Source organism: Dermacentor silvarum, chromosome 2, assembly GCF_013339745.2.
Source record: "Dermacentor silvarum isolate Dsil-2018 chromosome 2, BIME_Dsil_1.4, whole genome shotgun sequence".
In the NCBI taxonomy this organism is placed as follows: Eukaryota; Metazoa; Arthropoda; class Arachnida; order Ixodida; family Ixodidae; genus Dermacentor; species Dermacentor silvarum.
Window position 1 is genome coordinate 84,985,751 of NC_051155.1, and position 20,805 is coordinate 85,006,555.

At 46.9% G+C, this 20,805-nt stretch overlaps 1 protein-coding gene across 2 annotated transcripts in view; it reads left to right on the forward strand.

Moving 5' to 3' along the window:
- Positions 1-20,805, forward strand: part of LOC125943078 (uncharacterized) — a 78,955-nt gene that overhangs the window by 46,433 nt on the left and 11,717 nt on the right. For both annotated transcript variants that reach the window (XM_049661439.1, XM_049661438.1), the window contains exon 3: positions 17,299-17,373. In XM_049661439.1, coding sequence (XP_049517396.1) covers positions 17,299-17,373 — 75 coding nt within the window. The remainder of the gene's footprint in view (positions 1-17,298; positions 17,374-20,805) is intronic.

Below are 20,805 nucleotides of genomic sequence, written 5' to 3' on the forward strand. Positions count from 1 at the left end.
TCAGCACGCGTTTTTATCGTAGACTTTGGCACGCAGGATGCTTCTATCTCCTTTAACTTAACGCGAAATATGCACCAGTTGTGATTAGTCGAACGGTTTTCGAAGTCTTCTTGGATTTTGTTTGAAAAGGTCAGCAGCATTCAGTTCATGTTTGCAATGTCAGCTCGCGCATAATTGAGAATACATTGTTTTATTTGTTCTTTGTCAGCATCTGGAAGCGAGAAGGAACACTGCACTACTTTGTGGTCACTGATGGCTTCTAGAACATGTGTTTCGGCAATATTTGGGTTGTCCGTGAATAAAAGATCTGTTATCTGTATATATATATATATATATATATATATATATATATCATCACAGCAGATAAGATATAGTATGACATGGTTCTTATAGTTAGCAAGCCATGAACGTCTATACTTATAATCAAATTCTTGAATTGTTCGTGCCCATAAGCATCACATAGAGCAATAATGGCGCTTCGTGAAAAAAATTCCGGCAGAAACCAGCTAACAATGATTGTCAACAGTAATGTGATTAGCATTAAAGCGATGCAGCTACACACCATGGCTGAAGACACGCTGATTTAGCATCTGTAATGGTCGTTCCGACCCTTCGATTGCTTGGGTTAAATGTGACAAACTGGCTTCGGTATCGGCCCTTTTTGACTTTACATTTGCTTACCAAGGTCAACCGTAAGAATGACGGCATGACGACAACTGTATGCCGATGTCACGAAGACAACAATGGAATGACGTAGATTGAATGAAGCCGATGAAACGATGAGTCGCTATGACGGCAACGTCATGACGACAATAACAAACGATTCTGAAATTATGGTGACGGTATGACGATGTCGACATGCAGACAATGGGATGATGAAGAGTGAAGGGTGACTGAGGGTAAGACGACGACTATGTCATGAAGACTGCATGACAATGATGGCGCGGCGGTGATGGTCGGACTAAAGTCCCTATATAGCAAAAGTACCGCCATCCTTTGAACAACGCCGCTTCTCTCTCTCTCCTGTATACCCGATTGGACGATGATAGCGCGCGCTTTCACTTCTTTATATTTTGTTTTTGTCCGCCTCAGAGCCATGTTGAAAGTCACTCAGCGCAGCCGCAGTCGCCGGCGGCGGCCGCGGCGTGCGCCCGGCCTGAAAGCTTCAACGAGGAGTTTCTAGGGGCGCCACCATCGACTTCGTTTCGCAAGCAAAAAGTAAAGAAAAAAAACCAATCACTTTAAGAGAGGAGACGGCGGAGGAAAGAGTAGATGGCGGTACTTTTACTATATAGGGATTTTAGGTCGGACGTCAACCGCATCACGAGCTTGGGATGACGATGATGGAAGGACCACGACGGTATGACGACTACGCAGTAACGAGAATTGAAACGCTATGAGGACAAAGGCACGACCACAAGGGTCCGACCAAGACAAAGGGGCGACGATGTCATGATGAGAACTGGGTGACGGAGCTGGAGTGATGACGACAGAACGACCCCGGCGGCATCAAAACTATGGTATCACAACGAATACATGGCGACGGAACGGCGAGGATGACATCACGAGAGTCGAATGAGAATGCTGGAACGGCCACCCTGCAGCGTAACCGACATCATTAGGACCACGAGCGCATACCTGGTGGCGAAATCTATTACCCAACTAGAGCCATTGGGTCGAGCGTGAAAGGATAGATAGATAGATAGATAGATAGATAGATAGATAGATAGATAGATAGATAGATAGATAGATAGATAGATAGATAGATAGGCAGGCAGGCAGGCAGGCAGGCAGGCAGGCTCAAAGTGGCTGAAGTAGGCAAATAATGGTTAAAAATAATTATATTATGTGGTTTTACGTGCGAAAACCACCATGTGGTTATGAGGTACAGTTGGAAACGCCAGTATAACTAGGGCCACCTGGGGTTCTTTAATGTGCACTTAAATCTTATTACAAGCGTGTGTTCGCATTTCGCCCCCGTTGGAATTCGACCGTTACGCAGTTGTATTAAAAAGCGTTTACAGCCGTAATGGGAATTATAGCGAATTATAGAACTGCGAACTACAAGAAAGAGCACAATAAGTACAAGAAAGTCTTTACCCCATAGAGTGCATTGTCTTGTGTTCGGGGGCTGCTGCAAAACTACCAGCGCTCCTGGGTTGCTTCCCAATTGTCTGACGGTTGTCCATCCTTCCAGTATCGTAACCAGGAATCGCAAGCGTTGACAACGCGACATGTCAGCGCCTTGCTTGTGAACAGAGAGATGGGCGATAGTGTGAGCGAGCTTCCAAGGTAATCTCTAATTCGGATGCTCTATTAGGTACGCTGTTTGCGTGAGAAGTACATGCACCCTTCCTTTCTTATCCCCAACTCCGATTGCGCACCGCTACATTGCCAGGGCACGCGCCACAATTACTTGTAATCACCTTCTACCTCATTGTGGCAATACGCCCACGTCGTGATGAATTTTTTTCCTTTTTTAGTTATCCCTATTCCCTGGCGCATGCGCAGTTTCCTTAAATGCTGAGAACATATTTGCCATGGATGCACGCGGTTAAACCAAGTATGTCGAGCGATATCACGTTATTGTTTGCTCTGGGAAAGGACATAGACGCTGCTCGGCGCCGTCTGCTACTGCAGCATCTATAATTGCGCCAGAAGGCAACACACAGACGATATGAATTGACCTTGATGCTGCATCTCGCTTCAACGCGAACTAAGCACCGAAAGCACAGCGCATATCAAGCTACAAGCACTCGGCACACTTTGTACACATCGCAGATCGCTGTGAAGATGAGGCCCGCGTGACCGCGCACTTTGTCCACATCGCAGATCGCTTTCACGGTATGGGGGCCCCACGCGGCGTACGCAGCAGCCAGCTGTAGTGGCAGGCTAAATCCCAGTTTGTCTTTAGCTGAGCTTGAAGGTTAATTTACAGAACCAGGCCTTTGTAGCATCGTAGCACAAGCAGCATGCCAGTGGCTACCAGGCGGCATAGATGTATGCGACGCGATGGTTTGTAGTGTATGTGGCGAAACTGTGTGGTTAGAGCGCCGGCGGCATCGACACGCGCGCCTGTTCACACATTCAAAGATGAGCAGACGCGCGAAAATGGCGTGAGCCGCCGCGGCACCGCCTAGCGGTGACGCTTCTCGAGGATTGGCTTGAAAAAAAAAAGAACTTCAGTAACTTGTAAACAATATTTATTTAGACATAAGGATTATATCATAGAGGAACTGATATACAGGGGAACAGTACAAACAAAAAGACATGCTATGGCAGTACCATACTTGATAACGAGAAGAACAAAGAACGACTAATTCCTGTTGTTTCACCACACACTGCACTTAAGACATGAAACACAGTTCTTACTGTATACGCATCACAGGCCGTACAGTTAAGAAAAGTAAGTGGCTGAAAGTATATGTACAAAAATAACGGACACGCCCTTAGATTAGTAAGCAAACCGTCTTAAGTGCACCTTTCTGTTCAATACACTCAAACCTTTCGTTGCTCAACGTCGTAATAAACGTCAACCCGCCGTGCTTGCTGTCTATGGTGTTGGGCTGCTGAGTACGAGGTCGCGGGATCGAATCCCGGCCACGGCGGCAACATTTCGATGGGGGCGAAATGCGAAAACACCGGTGTACTTAGATTCAGGTGCACGTTCAAGAACCCTAGGTGGTCCAAATTTCCGGAGTCCCCCACTACGGCGTGCCACATAATCAGATCGTGGTTTTGGCACGTAAAACCCCATAAAATTTTTAATTTTAATAAACGTTCCTCACAATCAACAACCAACTCGTCCTGCAGGTCTCTCCAGATTTGAATTCATGTGCATCTGAAGATATTGTCATGTAGCTCCAATCATGCGGGCGTGTCTCGCACTCAGCGATAACATTAAGTTGTTAGTGGGTGATATGCAGTCAAGCGAAAAGGATAAATAGGTACGCGTCTCAATACAACTACATTGCTCTTTGTGGCTTACCATTTACTCCAGTAAAGGAACATTCCTACCACAGAGCAAACATTGCGGCTGCAAGTACCAGCCTTGCAAACAACCAGCGCTTCCTCCCTCTGTAAGCATCTATGGGCACATCGAACATGCGATAGGTAGGTGTCCAAAGTGAACGTGCAACCACACATTAGCGCTGAGCATGCCTTTGTGTTTCTGGTAACCTACAATTGGGTCAGGGTGAAGAGGGCACAACCCCGCCCCCCATTCTTGTTATTCTCTCTGCAGTTAGTAGCGCGAGCCACCTCCACCGCACCGCATAACCACTTAGCTCGCGCGGTAAACAATCTCGTATTAAGCACTTCCATTTTCCAGGTTGACACTAAAGGTGTTGCGCATTGTTTTGGTCAAAAGAAGAAACATTTTCATTCATATGAGCAACCGCGGTGTTGCTGGCATTAAGAAAACGTTTATTCCAGCCGAGCTTGAGCTACGACGAAGAAGAACAAGCTGTGCGGCTGACGATGATAAATACAGAGGTGGAATTTGTACAAGTGATGATGATGTGTAGAGATGAAGAGTAAGTCACGGGTCGCGCTCACACTAATTCCCTCTCGCGGTGGACGCGGCCGCCTGGTCGTGCGGCATTATGATGAAACGCGGCGAGTGAACGGTTTTAAGCGCGATACATGCACAATTTCTGTACCACGGCGACGGTGGTCGGAAGAAATTCTAAGCGGCGAGATGCGGTAATTAACCGGAGATGTTTGCTCAATGACCGTGTAGGGTCCAATAAAACGACTGGCGAATTTTTCGCATAAACCGGGAACGCGCATAGGAGTCCATAGAAGAACTTCGTCTCCAGGGGAAAAAGTGACAACACGGTGAGTCGAGTCGAGTCGGTGAGCGATGATTCCGAACATCCTGAGCGATGTCGGTGTTAATGCGGGCTTGATGACGGCAGTCTTTGAGGCGAGACAAAAATTCTTCTGAAAAGGGCGTTGCTGAGGACACAGGAGCCGTAAGGAACGAGACGTCCAGAACGAAACTAAGTGAGCGGCCATAGACGAGAAAAAATGTAGAAAAGCCGGTGCTGCGTTGCACAGCCGCATTGTAAGCAAATGTCACAAACGGCACGATTGCATCCCAGTTGGTGTGGTCGGGGCTGATGTATATTGAAATCATATCCGATAGAGTACGATGAAAACGCTCCGTCAAGCCGTTGGTCTGCGGGTGGTAACTCGAAGTGGTCTTCTGAACGTTCTTTGAGGCGCCCAGAACTTCGGTAAGAAGAGACGAGAGGAAGGCTTTGTCGCGGTCGCCGAGGAGAACGCAAGGAGCTCTTTGACGTAAGAGGATGTTTCGTAGAAATAAATTTGCGATTTCAGCGGCACTCCCAGATTGTATACAGGCTGTCTCGGCGTAGCGTGTCAGATGGTCAATGGCCGCAGCAATCCAACGATTGCCATTGGAGGTCTTGGGAAGAAGACCGTACAAGTCTATTCCGACGACCTCGAAAGGCGAAGCGGGACCAGAAAGAGGTTGCAAAAGACCAGAAGGAGGAGTCGTAGGTCGTTTGCGGCGTTGACAAGGAACGCATGATGCGGCGCACCTGGCTGTGGCAGTAGAGAGGCCAGGCAAAGAGCACCGACTTCGTATTCTGTCGTAGGTGTTGTGGTATCCGAGATGACCTGCCATGGGATAATCATGAAAAGATGCGAGCACCTTACGTTGCAAAGAACGTGGTATGATGGGTACACATTTGTTGCCATCGACGTGATAAACATAGCAATGCAAAACCCCATCGTGAAGTTTGAATTGTGTAAGTTGTCGACGGAGTCGGATGTTCGAAAGTGAAGCAAAACATTGCATGCGGTCAAGAATAGTTCGGCAGTATGGGTTGGCATGTTGGTGGGAAACAAGGACAGATTGGTGATTAGGTTTCAGCCAGTCGTGCGTCGAGACGGACAAGGGTGATGAAGTGGTCTCGGGCTGTACATCTGTACGATTAGACGATGCTGAGTCATTATTGCTCGGCAAAGGGCAACGAGATAAAGGATCTGCGTCTTGCTAACATCAGAAACGTCGCCTTCGAGTGACGGCTGCTGTCTGTCTGGGTATCAAGGGTGCATTTGACAATGCTCGACATGATGCAATTTTAAATGCCCTTGAAGAATATGTCATTGGTGTCCGTATGCGTCTGTTGATAGCCAGCTATCTTCAAGAGAGAACGATATTTACGACAACTCTAGACGGTCATACAAGGAACCATCCTGTCTACCGTGGGGTGTCTCAAGGATGTGTACTGAGCCCAACCTTATTTAATGTTCTTCTCGTTGGACTTTTCAATTAACTCATAGGTGCAGTCTCGATCTCTGTGTACGCAGGTGAAATCTGTATATTAACCACAAGCTTAACGCGCTTACAAGTACAAACAAAGCTACAGCGTGCATGGTCAATAACGTCGCAATACCTAAATAGTCATGGACTTCAGCTCTCACCGACAAAGAGTGTAGCCATGGCACTTACGCGGAAGTCAATTGCCGGCTACCCCATCATGACTGATGGCAAGATTATACATTCGGTATCCCACTACAAGTTTTTCGGACTCACCATCGACCGTGACTTATCTTGGTCGAAGAACATCTCTGCATTGAGAAAAAAAAAACTGGACAGCTTTGCACAAATCATTCGACATATGTCTGAAAAATCGTGGAGGCCATCCCAATCAGCTCTTCTGCAGCTCTACTGGGCATCTTTTGTTTGATACCTCCGCTACAGCGCGCCTGTACTTTCTCGGACTAGTTCATCTGCCGTCCGCACACTTGAAGGAGCTCAGGCTCGCGCACTAAGAATTTTCCTATGATTACCACGAGGTACTTCCACATGGGGCACTATTGCAGAGGCACGCGCATGTCCAGCTCGAGTTTATCTGCAACATGAGCCAGAGCCAGGCTACTAACCAGGCATATGAATCATCCACTGACAAACGTCACAAGTATATGGCCTGACGCCGCCTACTCAGAACCCGTATTGTCGCAACGAGATCTACTGTCGGACTTTGCACCGAATGGCATACCGGAAGCTCCATTCTGGACGATGGCAAAGCCGACGGTGAAAAACTCTATCCCCGGAATAACGAAAAGTCGAAAATGCCGCCTGTGGGTCTGAAACATTTCGCATTATCCTAAATTGCTTACAAGTACGGATATACCGAACATTTTGTTGGAGATAGTTCTGTTACACAGACCTCTTCTATGGCAGCTTACACGGTACCTGCCATGGGGATTACGCATCGGTTCAACATAGGACACAAAACATCATCTACAGCAGCTGAGTTAACCGGCGTTCGAGCAGCAGTCCGCTGCATACTGCAACAAAACCTCGCGAACTGGACAGTGTTCTGCGACTCAAAACCGGGCGCTGCAACTCATAAGCAAAACACGAATCACAGACGCGCATATAGTCCTCTAATTTACGACATCATGGCTCTGCTTACTGAGGCGTCTCAATCCGGACATACCATTGCGCTGCAGTGGATTCTTAGCCACTGTGGAATAGCCGGAAATGAGCAGGTTGACGCGGAAGCAAAAATGGCGCACACTCACGGGAAGATTATAAAACTTCCCTTTTTCGGTTATGACATTGTCACAGACCCCGTCAACAAGGCACAGACGCCGGATCAAATTCCAAAGCCGACTTATCAGCTTCCGAAAATAATCCCACGAAAGCAAGGACAATTAAGAATGGGCCCTCTGGTGCGCCAGCGAATGGGCCCTCTGGTCGCTGTCCAAAGACCGAGTCAGAGCCCAGAGTTGTCAAAACACAACAAAATATATTCTTCACACAAGACAGTTACACACACACACTTGCAAACTTAGGCTAGACACAACACAATTCAGATGGGTATTAACAAACACAAGAAAAAGATTCACGACAAGCACTAAGAGTCCAACACGTAAATTACAAAGTGAATAGGAACACTAAGTGTCCAATCGTATTCACCGTGCTGGTCCTGGAGTCGGAGGATCTCGGCCTAGCTCGGGGCAAATCTCGAAGAAGGAGCTTCTTCCGGAAATGCAGACACTCGATGAACTCGTCGACTAGCTTGCCGGGGAATCCCGTTCTTCCGCAGACGCTCGGTCTTCACGTTACATCACTTCACCGGTGCGGACTGAACTCCACTCCTGATTCTCGCACGGCAGTTATATAGCTTCCACAGGCGTTCTCGAACTTTCCTATCGGTGTCGTGATCTCGTAGCATGGCCAAAGTCTGGGAAACTTCTAGTGTTTTCTCGTACCTTCGACCACCGCCGTCGTAGCGTCGTCGAGGGGGCGTGATGACTCATGCTGTTGGCGCACGCTCACGCTGTAGTTATCTTTCTCGATTCGCCGGGTGAGAAGGTGTCCCGGCGCGCGCGTGTGCTCTCTCTGTCTCTCCGGTTAACGTCGCTTTGTCGATGTTCTTCTAGACGTCTAGGCGCCGTTGTTCGCGTTGTTGTTTGAGGCGTATGCGCTCTCCCCCTCTGTTGAAGTTGCCGCGGGGCCGGCGTGTTCTTTCGCTGGCTTGCGTGACACCCGGCGCGCACTTGGATTACGCGCTCTTTTGTGACAGACATCAACGCCTTGCTACATAACTCCATCAAAACGTCTGTGGCGCGACAATGGGACAACCCCGAAGAGCACATCCATAGATTTGACTCCGGTTTGCGATTCCGACTTTCACTTCGGATGCGGAGAGGCCAGGAAACGCTAATCCATCGACTGCGGCTTGGTGTGGCGTAGACTCGCAAATACTTTCACAAGATGGGACGAGAACAGGACCTTGATTGTAGCGTCTGTCACACTCCCGAGACAACTGACCGCATACTTTGCGCGTGCCCTCAATATGCGACTGAGCGACGGACACTAAAGCGTAATGCTCACTGTTTGGACTCCCGCCCCTTTTCGGTAGCAATTCTTTTAGGCGCGTGGAGAAGAGTTGATCATGTCCAGCGCACCATAACATCACTTTTGAACTTTATGTGTGAGACGGGCCTAGACGGTTGTCTCTAGGACCTGTGAAGTCAGCACTTGAGAAGTGAAGAAAGTGTGAAATGTGTTTCCGCGATAAAGTTTTGTATGGACAACACTACTTCTGCGTGTAGTGTGTGGAAAGTGTACAACCGCGTATTTGACCACGTGTGTAAATAGTAGCTCATTGTACGATATCATAATAACCTGCCACCTACCTCTCCCTTTATCTCCCACTTCCCCTTACCCCAGTGAGGACTAGAAGGCTAGAGACACGCTCTCCAAGCCGACCTCTGCTCCCTTTTCTTCATTAAAATCTACTCCTTCTACTCCTGCAAACGAATCACCCAGCGACCAAGGCGACCCGATAGGTTCTTTATCGACCATAGCCAGCACAGTGCGTTATGGTCGGTGACTACACTGTGAAATAATGTACACCCCTAAGGGTTTTTTTGAGTGTCTATAACTAACCCCCTAGCACCCTTGAGAAAGGTGGTTTTTATAGGGAAAGCTACCGGCTACCCATCTATCATCATCACAGCTGTGTGTGAAACACTCCTGCAAAAAATAAAGCACTCAGGAAAAAAGCCCAAAAGCAGGAAAAACAAAGGAGTCCTTTTCCCTTAATGCCATATGTTCACAAGTTATGCCATATTCTTAAGAATATGGCCAACAGGCGCCAAATCAATCTAGTGTTTTCAGCTCCCTGCAATATCTCGAAGCTATGCAATGGTATGAAAAATTGGAGACGCCAGCAATGCACCACTAATCACGATAAAAAATTCACCAAATGCACCTCTGACATTTACAAGATACCGTTAAAACGCGGACGAGTGTACGTAGGACAAACCGGGCTATGTTTTAATGATAGAGCTAGGCAGCAGAAATAGAACATAAAAAACAGGTACGGCAGCTATTTAGCTGCGCATCGCACTAAATGCGTATGTACCCCATTGTTCGGTGACACTAGGTTTCTGCAGCATGCAAAGAGCAAAAAAAAAATAAAATAAAACAGAAATGGTGGAAGCTTACTACATCACCTAAGCAGGAGACACAAAATGTGTAAGTGCAGCATCACTCAGTCTAACAAAGCTTGAGATAAATTTTCTAGATAAGCTCCTCTACTTGTAGGCAGTACACATGCCTTTCAACCTTCTTTTGTTGGTGTTTTTTGACATGTTATAAAGCTGATTGTTCCTTTATTAAAATTTCCAGTTGGCAGTACAGCCCTCGTCCTGTTGTGTTTGTTTGAAATTCTCCTCGTCTTCTTTGCGCTGCTTCAAGTTATACTCACGCTGCTTCAACTTATACTCGAGATGAACCAACTCGTCCAAATCAAGTTGTAATTAATTTGTTTTTTCTGTTTCTCTGTTTTTTATACAAAGCATCATTAAGCTGAGTTGCATTTTGTTCCTAATCTCTTACCAACACAGTGGCTAGGTAACAGCTCCGTTGTCATAACTATTCGGCAATTCTACATCAAAGTAGCCCTGCCTACATCTCTGACATCATCTTATAGACCTATGCACTAAGCAAGCACATAATCCATATGGTAATTTTATTTTATTAAAAAGGGTGATAAAATCGCAAAAAGGCCACCCACCACCGAAAATTGGGTATCGACGTGATCGCCACAACTTTACGTGTCCGTAGGCATCAAAATCGTCGAACTAGGCACAAATTAAATCACCTAAATCATTTCAGAAGCGGGACCCGGTCTTCACACGTCCGCACTCCCCGCCGCTCACGAGCGTCTCCCTCAGCGTGATACTTGTCACTACGCCATGTATGTACTCCAAACAAACGAGCAAAGTCAATTTTGGTGGTTGGCTGCCGACACTTTGGGGGTGGGCCAGGTCGGTTTTGACCGTGGGTCAAGTGAACTTTCAAACTGGGCAAAGTCAATTTTTAGAGCGCACCTCTTAGGCACCCGTTGCTGCTGCTAGCGTTGGCGTCGGCGTTGTCCTTCGTAATCGAGTCAACGAGGACAGCGAAATGTGAAAGCGAACGCAAAGCGCAGCGGGAGATAAAAGTTGGTGATAGCGAAGAGAGCGCGAGGAGGAGAGCGGAGGAGGAGGGTATGGTGCAAGCGTGAGAAGAAACGCGTAGTGCCGCTCAAGATGGGCTTTGCGGTGACGATAGCTACTAGATGGCACCTGAGTAGCGTGCGTCGTCAGTATGGAAACAAAGTGCTGCATGAGCGGAGGTGTCTGCGGCGGCTAGTGTGAATCGCGCCCGCGCGTCAACCACGCGCCGCCTCCCGCGATCTCCCGATTAGAGAGGCAGTCGCGCCACACTTCGCTCTGTTTGCAGCGTGCCGCGGGAGACAGATTTTCCGCTCGTGCTAATATATCTCGAAAGGAGAACATGTATACAGCGGCGTTCAAATTTCGCATTAGGGAGTATCATAACTAGAGGCCGGATCTTTAGGCATTAAAAAGCGCGTTTTAGGCGCCAAAAATAGTCAGGCAAAATAACGTTTTACGCCTCCAACGTCGTAAATATAGGCACAATAAATTTTTACATAAATGCAAAAAATTTCAAACGAAGACGTGCGCGGCTTCTATCTACGATAGGAAAACAAGAAATGTGATTGTCTATGATGGCACAAAGGCGCGAACAGTTGAACGTAGCCGTGCAATTGTCCCATAATACTGCTGGACTAATGGCGATGAATTGGCTTCATTCAATAAGCACACTGCTCATATTCATGTTCAATGGCCACTGTACTCGAGCGTCGCATATAGTGAAACAGGCATAAAAAAGAATACTTGAAAGCTGGGAATACTGTATAAAAAAACCGATACTTTATGTTTGCCTGACGCAATTAAATTAAGACACAACAAAAACATACAAATGCCAGAGACACTACGATTTATTAAGAAATTAGCATGTTCTTACATGAGGACTGTTAGGTACAACTCTTCGCAATTTTCTCATATACAATGACATTATCCGAATTGTACAGGCCAGACGTCCCAACACTGCCGAATACACTTCCGCCCATTTATAGAGCATGTGTTTCAAGAAATATGTTTGTAGAGCACGCGGAACGTAGTCGAAGAATCACTGTGAAGACTGTGGAAACAATAGGAAACTACCACCATCTCCAGATTTTTTCATTCAAAATTGTGCCTCTTGTCACTGAGAATGATCTTGTACGCTGAGAAGGAACGCCCGACGGCGGTGAACACCTTAAAAAGTAAATTACAAGCAAAGCGAAATACGCGTGCACATCACATTTTTCTTTCTTCTTTTGTTCTTTACTCTCCTTTCCCCTGACGGCTCTCCGCGGTTTCGCATTCGCGAACCGTCGGCGCAATGTCAGCGCGTCGGCGTATGCTGGCCGGCGCGTCTCATTTCAATGCTGCTAGCAGTTGTTTTCCTGGAGTTGGTTGAACTAAATGACTAGGTTGAACCCCATAGAGTTCCGAACAGTGAATGTTGCCCGGTATCATGAATAACGGTCTCTAACTGTACTCGAAAGCGAAACTTGGGGCTAAATAGTGTTCATATGGACGCCGATATTGAAAATAGGCATTTATAGGCACCATAAAAACACTATAAAAGCCCTTCTTAACCTCTAATTCATGCTCATATATCAAAGTGGGGCGATAGGAGCGCAACGAACAAAAAAGGCATTTGCATAAATTACGGTCTCTAATCATAACCGTCGGTGAATTTTCTTGGGTGTGGGCGATGGCGTCCGTCAGAGGCCGTGGATGTTCACCGTGGCATTTCGCATTGCGAGCCGCAGCACGTCCAGCGCTCAGAACGCGAAGTCATCATTTGGTTTATAACGTTGGTTTTGGTACCATCGGATGTTAATGCAGAACGCTTGCCGGATTTTCCGCTTCACGGGGCATATAATGCTTTCACAGTAATAACTCTCTACGTGTCCTCCTGGTGCGAACAGAGCAGTAGAAGAAGCTAGCACCAGAGGGTACATTGTCCACTTGTGCATAGCGTCGCCCATCTCACCCCGCCTCGTCGTATAGACCCTTGCCGCGGAGCAGTTCGCTCTAGAGAACCGAGGTGGCGCTTCCGGCTGCGCGCCGCGTTGCCTGAGCGAAAGCTCACGAGTACGAAAGCATTACCGCTTAGAATTGCCCTTCTACTGTACGATCAGCTGTCGCAAATGCAACTGGGTGTTCGCTAATACACGATGCTCTATTCAAGATGCAAAATGTGGAACAGTAGAGGGAAGTCGTATGCAAGAGTTGCCTGCAAAAATAGTAATTGACATATTGAGGAATGGAAAGAATATCTGTGACCAGGTCAATGGACATTTGCTACATAAGCAGACTGCCTATGTGGCCGGCCCTTCGCAATTGACCGCTTTGCCCGAGGTTAAAAATTGCCCTCGTTCGCAAGCGTTGTATCACTAAATTCCAAATAAAGGACTTCTACCGCGGAACGTCGGCACGGGTGAATGCCGCCCTTTATACAATGACAGAGGGAGTAGCGCCGCTTCACGGCATAGTATGTTTGTCGCACGTTATCTATATGCATCCAACTCAACTTACACGCAAATATACGCCCACTATATCGCCAACGCATCAAGAATAATTTAATGGGCGTACACTTGAATAAATTCGCGGAAGCATGCGTGACGGCGACTACACCGACTACACTCAAATGTTCGAAGCTCAACGTTTCTTAGCGGTTCACAGAGTGAGCGAGCAAGTAGCAATAATATGTGTTTGCTACAAGCGATTACAAAGTACAGAACATCTCCGTTACAAGCCACGCGCGCAGCAAGAACAAGTCTATCGCAACTGAGCGCACCCGTGAGTGATAAGGTGCAAAATAGACATTTAGATAGTGATCGCACCGAGCACTATTACCGAGTCAGAAACCTGACGAGCCACTGCTTTAAAGAGCGAATGTAAAAAGACCCTGATCCTCATTTATCTCAGAAATGGAACGTCTAGACAGCTTGGAATAAATTTCTATCTCCGCTTCAAGTACGACCACCGCAAACATTGCTCGCACCTTTTGGACTAAGCGTAACGAGCTACGAAAGTGGTTACATGCCTTCTGAAGCTGTGGCCAAAGCTTTGTATCGTCCACCCAGTCAGCATCTACGATATCCACCGAAACAAAGATTTGTTGAGCCATACCACCATACCGTCATACCGTCATGTTGAGTAACACGTCAAAACGAAGGTGGATGTGGCAAGCAATGGCTGCGTAACCAAGTGATCAAATGTGGCGGCGGTCACGCGATCAGCGTGTAAAGGCTTTATTAGGCACTTGCATGTCGGGCAGTCGGTGCTCGTCCATTCTGGTTAAGGAATGGAAATACTGTACACGCCGCTCTTGTCTGTGGTAGTTCCACATAGACAAGTTGAACTCGTCGGCGCGGGACTTCAGACGAAGAAGGGTAGAAATATTAAGTGTGTAGTTGGGTTGCATCGATTCACCTTTCTGGCTTCCATTTGATGCCTGCAATCTTCATCACAGTTACAGGATTGTTTTTATAGCGATGGCAAATATTACGTTGAAGCTGTCATCTACCTGCCTAATCCTGTCTTTAAATGCGAAGCATTTCTTGGCGAACATTTGCAACTTTGCCGGTATCTATCTATCTATCTGTCTATCTATCCATATAGCCGCCTTCGTCTGGTGCTCTCACGGTCGTTTCGTTAACTTGGTATTTAACAAAATTGGCATAGTATGACGAGAGTGTATGACGAACACAAATGCTAGGTCATGATATGAATATCATGATATGTGTGTCATGTAGGTCATGAAACAGCCACCTAAAATGGCAATGACTCAGCAAAAAACATTAACACTCAAAAACTACTGAAATGCACCCGCCGCGGTGGCTCACACAGCTAAGGCGTTTCGCTGCTGAGCACGAGATCGCGGGATCGAATCCCGGCCGTGGCGGCCGCATTTCGATGGAAGCGAAATGCAAAAACGCCCGTGTGCTAGAGTTGTAGTGCACGTTAAGGAACCCCAGGTGATCAAAATTAATCCGGAGCGCACCACCTACGGCGTGCCTAATAATCAGAAGTGGTTTTGGCACGTAACACGCCAGTAAGAAGAAACTAGTGAAATGGGTTCGGACGTGGGCACTAAAGCAAGGAAACACTGTAGGATGATGGTAGAAGTCATAGACATGACCATAATACTGCAAAAATTACAATGACTCAGCGAAAAAACATTAACACTCAAAAATCACTGAAATTGGTTAGGACGTGGGTACTAATTGATGGAAACATCGAAGAATGATGGTCATAGCCGCTAGTATGACTCATCAAATATGACAATGACTCAGAAGCAAGATATTAACACAGAAAAATTAATAAAATTTTGGTTAAGACGTGGGTACTAAGTGAAGGAGACACTGAAGGGTGATGGTAGAAGTTATAGTCATGAGCATGACTCAGCAAAAATGACAATGCCTAAGCAAACATTATTAACGCTCAAGAACCCCTGAATGGGTTTGCACATGGGTACTAAGTGATGGAAACACTAAAGGATGGTGGTATAAACTACGCTCATGACCATGGCTCAGCAAAAATGGCAATGACTCGGCGAAACAACATTAACGCTAAAAAACCAATAGAATTGGTTAGGATTTCGCACTAAGGGAAGGAAATGGCTAAAGGTTGATGATCGAAGTCATAATCATGTGCATGACTATAAGTCTTTCGCCTTAAGGTCGCTTAGGCCTAGCTAAAGTGACTTCTATGGACTCATGACATGCGTGTCATGTAGGTCATAAAACAGCCGCTTACGTCTTGGTGCTCTCATGGTCGTTTCGTTAACTTTGTAGGCTCCCCGCATACTCCTTGGCATAACATCGATTGCCAGAGGGACATGGAATCTGCCGGCTTTTTTTTTTTTTGTAGCGTTAGCTACACTGGCCTAGCCAAGCCCGTTTCGCGCGGCACATCAAGAGCCGTGCTGCGCATGTGAAAGGATCAGTGATGTCACACGGCTGGGGCACCGGAGCCGGCACCTCTCGCGCACTCCGCCGCCGCCGCGCGTGACTCACCGCCGCCGGTCTGCGCATTCCAGAGGAGTGACGTCGTAGCCGTGGTAGACGCACTGGCGCCGGCGCGCGCTCGCTGTGCAGTCGCCGTCTGACACTGCGCTGGAGCCGCTGCGCTTCTGACTGGCGTTTGCCAGTGTGGTATAGCCATGGAGAAGGAGAGCGCAAATGCTGCTCAACAGCGCAGAAGAACGGAGAAGCTTGACTCATCGGATCCCGAAGTAGTTGCCTGGCAATTAGTGGTTGAGCGTAGGAGGAATGAGCAGAAGAAGGCCTATATACATGTGCCACATAATACGTATACCGCGTGTGTGTCATTGGAGCCACAGTAAGCATGACAATCAAGCTAATCCTTGACATGCTAGACAACCAGGAAAGCTAAGAATAATCAGCTGAACCTTTGCTAACGCTACGTATATCCTGGCATAGCCGAGCTAAGCCACTGCAACTTTTTCTCTCTCTCGCTATAATTCGGTGCTTGGCGTAATTCACGTTTTACTCCGCACTTGACTGTTCTAAATCGGACATTTTTTTCGATATTTAGTAGTTATTTGTTTCAGTTTAAGACCCCTAATTAACGTACTTCTCGTTCAGCAACCCGATATGTGGCCTTCACACGGTTTGGATATGCGCCACAGTTATGGAGCGAGTAATCATCATGATTATTATCATTCTTATCATTATCACAAAGAAAAGATAATAATCAGAGCAATGAGCTTACAGTAAATCATGCACAAAGATGTGGGTTAGTAATGTTATCAGAGAGCAGAGGCGATGTCGCTGCTAGCGTTGAAAGGTCAACTACATCGCATATTGAGAACTTGGACGGCCATCGCTCAGGTTTTTATTGGCGCAAGGGCCAGATATGGCCAAAGAGCCACCACTCAGGTGTAAGCTGCACCTATTTGGCGACAACTCAAAGGACCTCAAATATTTGTCATAATCTGATGATGCTAGGCAGCTCAATATTTACTTCTGTATGTGACACGTTATACTGCTCTACTACAGAAGTTCCGCGGCGGCCAAATTTCGATGGGGGTGACATGCAAAAAACGCCCGTGTTCCGTGCATTGCGGGCACGGTAAAGATCCCCTTGTGGTCAATTATATTAATCTTCAGTCACCACTAAGGCGTGCCTTATAATGAAATCGTGGTTTTTGCACGTGAAACCCCAGAATTCTTTACTACAGAAGTTCCAGCATAAACTCAGCTTTCATTCACAAAACAAGATCACTCTGACCTCATTAGCGGGGATAACGCTCCCGTTAATGCTTTACTAATGCTTTACCATAACTAATATCCTTTTGTGATTTGTTTCCAGGATGTCAATGCCATGATCGCAGCAATGCTGGACTGCATCGACAAGCTGGCTCTTGCGGAAATAACAATCAAAGCGGTGGGAGCACAATTTCTGACATTTTTTTTTATTTCTTCAGGCTGTGGTTATGTTACTTGAGAACGGAAGTATGCCGTTAAAGCTATGCGGATACTAATTAAACGCATGTACAAGTATGTATCCTTAGCACGGTCATTTTAAATAATGTGCCACAGTAATCAGTTTGGCAATACAGCTGCGGCGCTTAGGTCCTAATGAAGTGCTAATCGGTGTCCGCCGAACAGCTTCTTGCCGGGTAATCTGGCTGCCTTTGGACGTTTCATGGGGGAAGTGCACTCCTTGCTTCCAGCATGGGCTGGTGCAAAATGATAATTAAGAAAATAAACAAATAATAAGTAAGTAAAACACCGTAATGCTTGTCATGAATCATATACCGTAAGTGAGAGCTACTTTGAGAACGTAAGACTACTTTGGGATAGTTGACCGAAACTTGGCCCATTATATAACAGCTTTGTGTTGATAAAATATCGAGAATGGGTGTATTTAGATCAATATAAACACATGCCTAGGACAACCACCAAAAGAAATGCTGTGCAGGAATTGCTTATAAAGAAAAAATAAATGGGTGCAACGTGCAAAAGCATCTAGCGACGCTTCTTTGTTGCATTGTTGAAAAGGAGAGGAACATGATTGGCGCGCAAAAGCATGAGATATTTTTGTGGATACCAACGTACATAGAAAACTTAAACTTTCTTGATAATACTTATAATTCGTGGATCGGAGAAAAGCCAGAAGGGGATTCGTTGATTGTGCTGCGAAAAAACCTGTCGTATGGCCATGGTCAGACGGAAAAAAAGAGGGCATTGAAGAAATTGTAGCATCAGTGAAGGTTATAAAATAAAGCCCTTGCTTTTGTTTTCATTCAACGCATTTTAAAGGGCCTTCGCAGCAGGTCATCACATCGCAAATGGAAAAGCATGTTATGTAGATGACGCGTTGACGATGACATTAGCGGAGTATCAAAGCACTTCATGGCGCAAAAACAGCCGTAATTTCAAACAAACGACCGCGCTCTCTTCTTTTTGAAGAAGCCTGTCTTATTGTTAGTGAATCAATGTTACACTCATAAACGCATTCATGTCTAACGCACTGCCTGTAACTTCGACAATTGTGGCATTTGAGTTCGGTAAATCATCCGACACAGAACACCTAAACCACCGCTGGTAGTTAAAAAAAAATCACAGCATATCCACGAGGAGAATGATGATGATGGGGCGAAGCTCCGGAGGGATCATCGGTAAACCGTGAATACTCCGAGTAATTCGCCCAGTATATGATCAAGTAAACACGTGAGAAATAGTGTGTGTATATATACAATACGTTTTATTTTCTTAGACGCTTCTTCTTAGATGCTTGGTTTGCGGAGTCCCTTCATTACCACGGCTTTGTGGTCCGTGAAATGAAGGGATAACGGTTGGATAACGCCGCTGCTTTGCGTTCGCGAACGCCTGAGTCTTCGCGCCGCAGCCGTGCCGCTTCTGCCTCTCGTTCTCGCACTACGGGGTCTTCGCGCCGCCGCCGCGCTGCCTGTCGTGAAGCCGCGGCCTCGCGGGCTCTCACCGCGGGATTCTGCCTGCGAGCGCGTGCCGCCGCCGCCTTCCGTGCTCTCCGTTGCGCAGCCTTGTCTTCCATCCGGTGACTCCGAGCGAAAGAGAAAGCGCGCCAAGAGTGAGCACCTTTTATTATAACACCCCCTAGCGGTAACCCGTCGCACTGCATTGTAGCGCGCCGCCGCCGCCTTCCGCGCTCTCCGCTCCGCAGCCTTGTCTTCCATCCGGCGAAAGAGAAAGCGCGCCAAGAGCGAGCACCTTTTATTATAACACCCCCTAGCGGTAACCCGTCGCACTGCATTGTAGCGCGCCGCCGTCGCCTTCCGCGCTCTCGGCTCCGCAGCCTTGTCTTCCATCCGGCGACTCCGAGCGAAAGAGAAAGCGCGCCAAGAGCGAGCACCTTTTATTATAACACCCCTAGCGGTAACCCGTCGCACTACATTGTAGGTTTTCTCTTCAACTTACGAAAAACTAGCGCCATCTAGTGACATTCTATACACTTATATATAGAAAGATCGACACTTACGCCATCTAGTGAACATTTCATAAAACATAAGGTGGCTACATACTACATCGGAGGAAGGACAGACCAATGCCCTAAGGAGCTTCGCCCCTAAAAGCCGCAGATCCCACGCCCTGTGGGAATCGATGTTCTGCGAAGCAGTGTGTGGGGAGCCCACCAAGTTAACGAAACGACCATGAGAGCACCAAGACGCAGGCGGCTGTTTTATGACCTACATGACACGTATGTCATGACATTCACGTCATGAGTCCTCAAGAGTCTCTTTAGCTAGTCCTAAGGGACCATAAGGTGAAAGACTTAGTCATGCTCATGACTATGACTTCGACCATCAACCTTTAGCCATTTCCTTCCCACATGCGAACGCATTCCATGGGTTCTTCAGTTTTAATGTTGTTTCGCTGAGTCATGGTCATGAACATGGTTTCTACCATCACCCTTTAGTGTTTCCTTCACTGAATATCCAAGTCAGAACGCATTTCAGTGGTTTTTGAGTGTTAACTTTTTTTGCTGAGTCATTGTCATTTTTGCTGAGTCATGCTCATGACTATGACTTCTGCCACCATCCTTTAGTGTTTCCTTCACGTAGTTCCCGTGTACCTAATTTCAGTGATTTGAGTGTTTATCTTACCTCCCTGAGTCATTGTCATTTTTGCTATGTCAGCTCATAGCTATGGCTTCTACCTTCATTTAAGTAATTCCTTCAGTTAGTACCCACGTGAGAACCCATTTCAGTGGTTTCTAAATGTTAATATTTTCTCGCTGACTCATTGTCAGTTTCTCTGAGTCATGCTCATGACTATGGCTTCAACCAAAATCCTTTAGTGTTTCCTGCACTTAAAACCCACGTCCGAACCCATTTCAGTGATATTTCAGTTAATATTTTTCTTCTGAGCCATTTTCATATTTGCTGAGCCATGGTCGTGACTATGACATTTTCCATCATCCGTGTTTCCTTCACGTAGTACCCACATCAGAACTCACTTCAGTGGTTTTTTAGTGTTAAGCTTTATTTTGCTGAGTCATTGTTATTTTTGCTGAGTCATGCTCATGACTATGATTTCTGCCATCATCCGTTGGGGCTTCCTTTGTCGGAAGTGGCCGCGGAGTGCGGCCGCGTGCGGGGCAGCGCAGTCGTTCGCATCTTTTTGCGCCGCAGTTATCGCAGGTATCGGCAGATTCCGCATGCAGCGTGTCGGCATCGGCGATTTCCGACGACGAACTGCGTCGATGCTGACTATAGGGACCAGCTGAAGCCAAAGCGGCGACTACCTTGCCTAGCGTGGTAGCGACCGCGTATTTGCTGTTGTGCAATGCGGTGAACCGGGTTCGCGAGGGCTTCAGACTTTTGGCGGGTTTGCT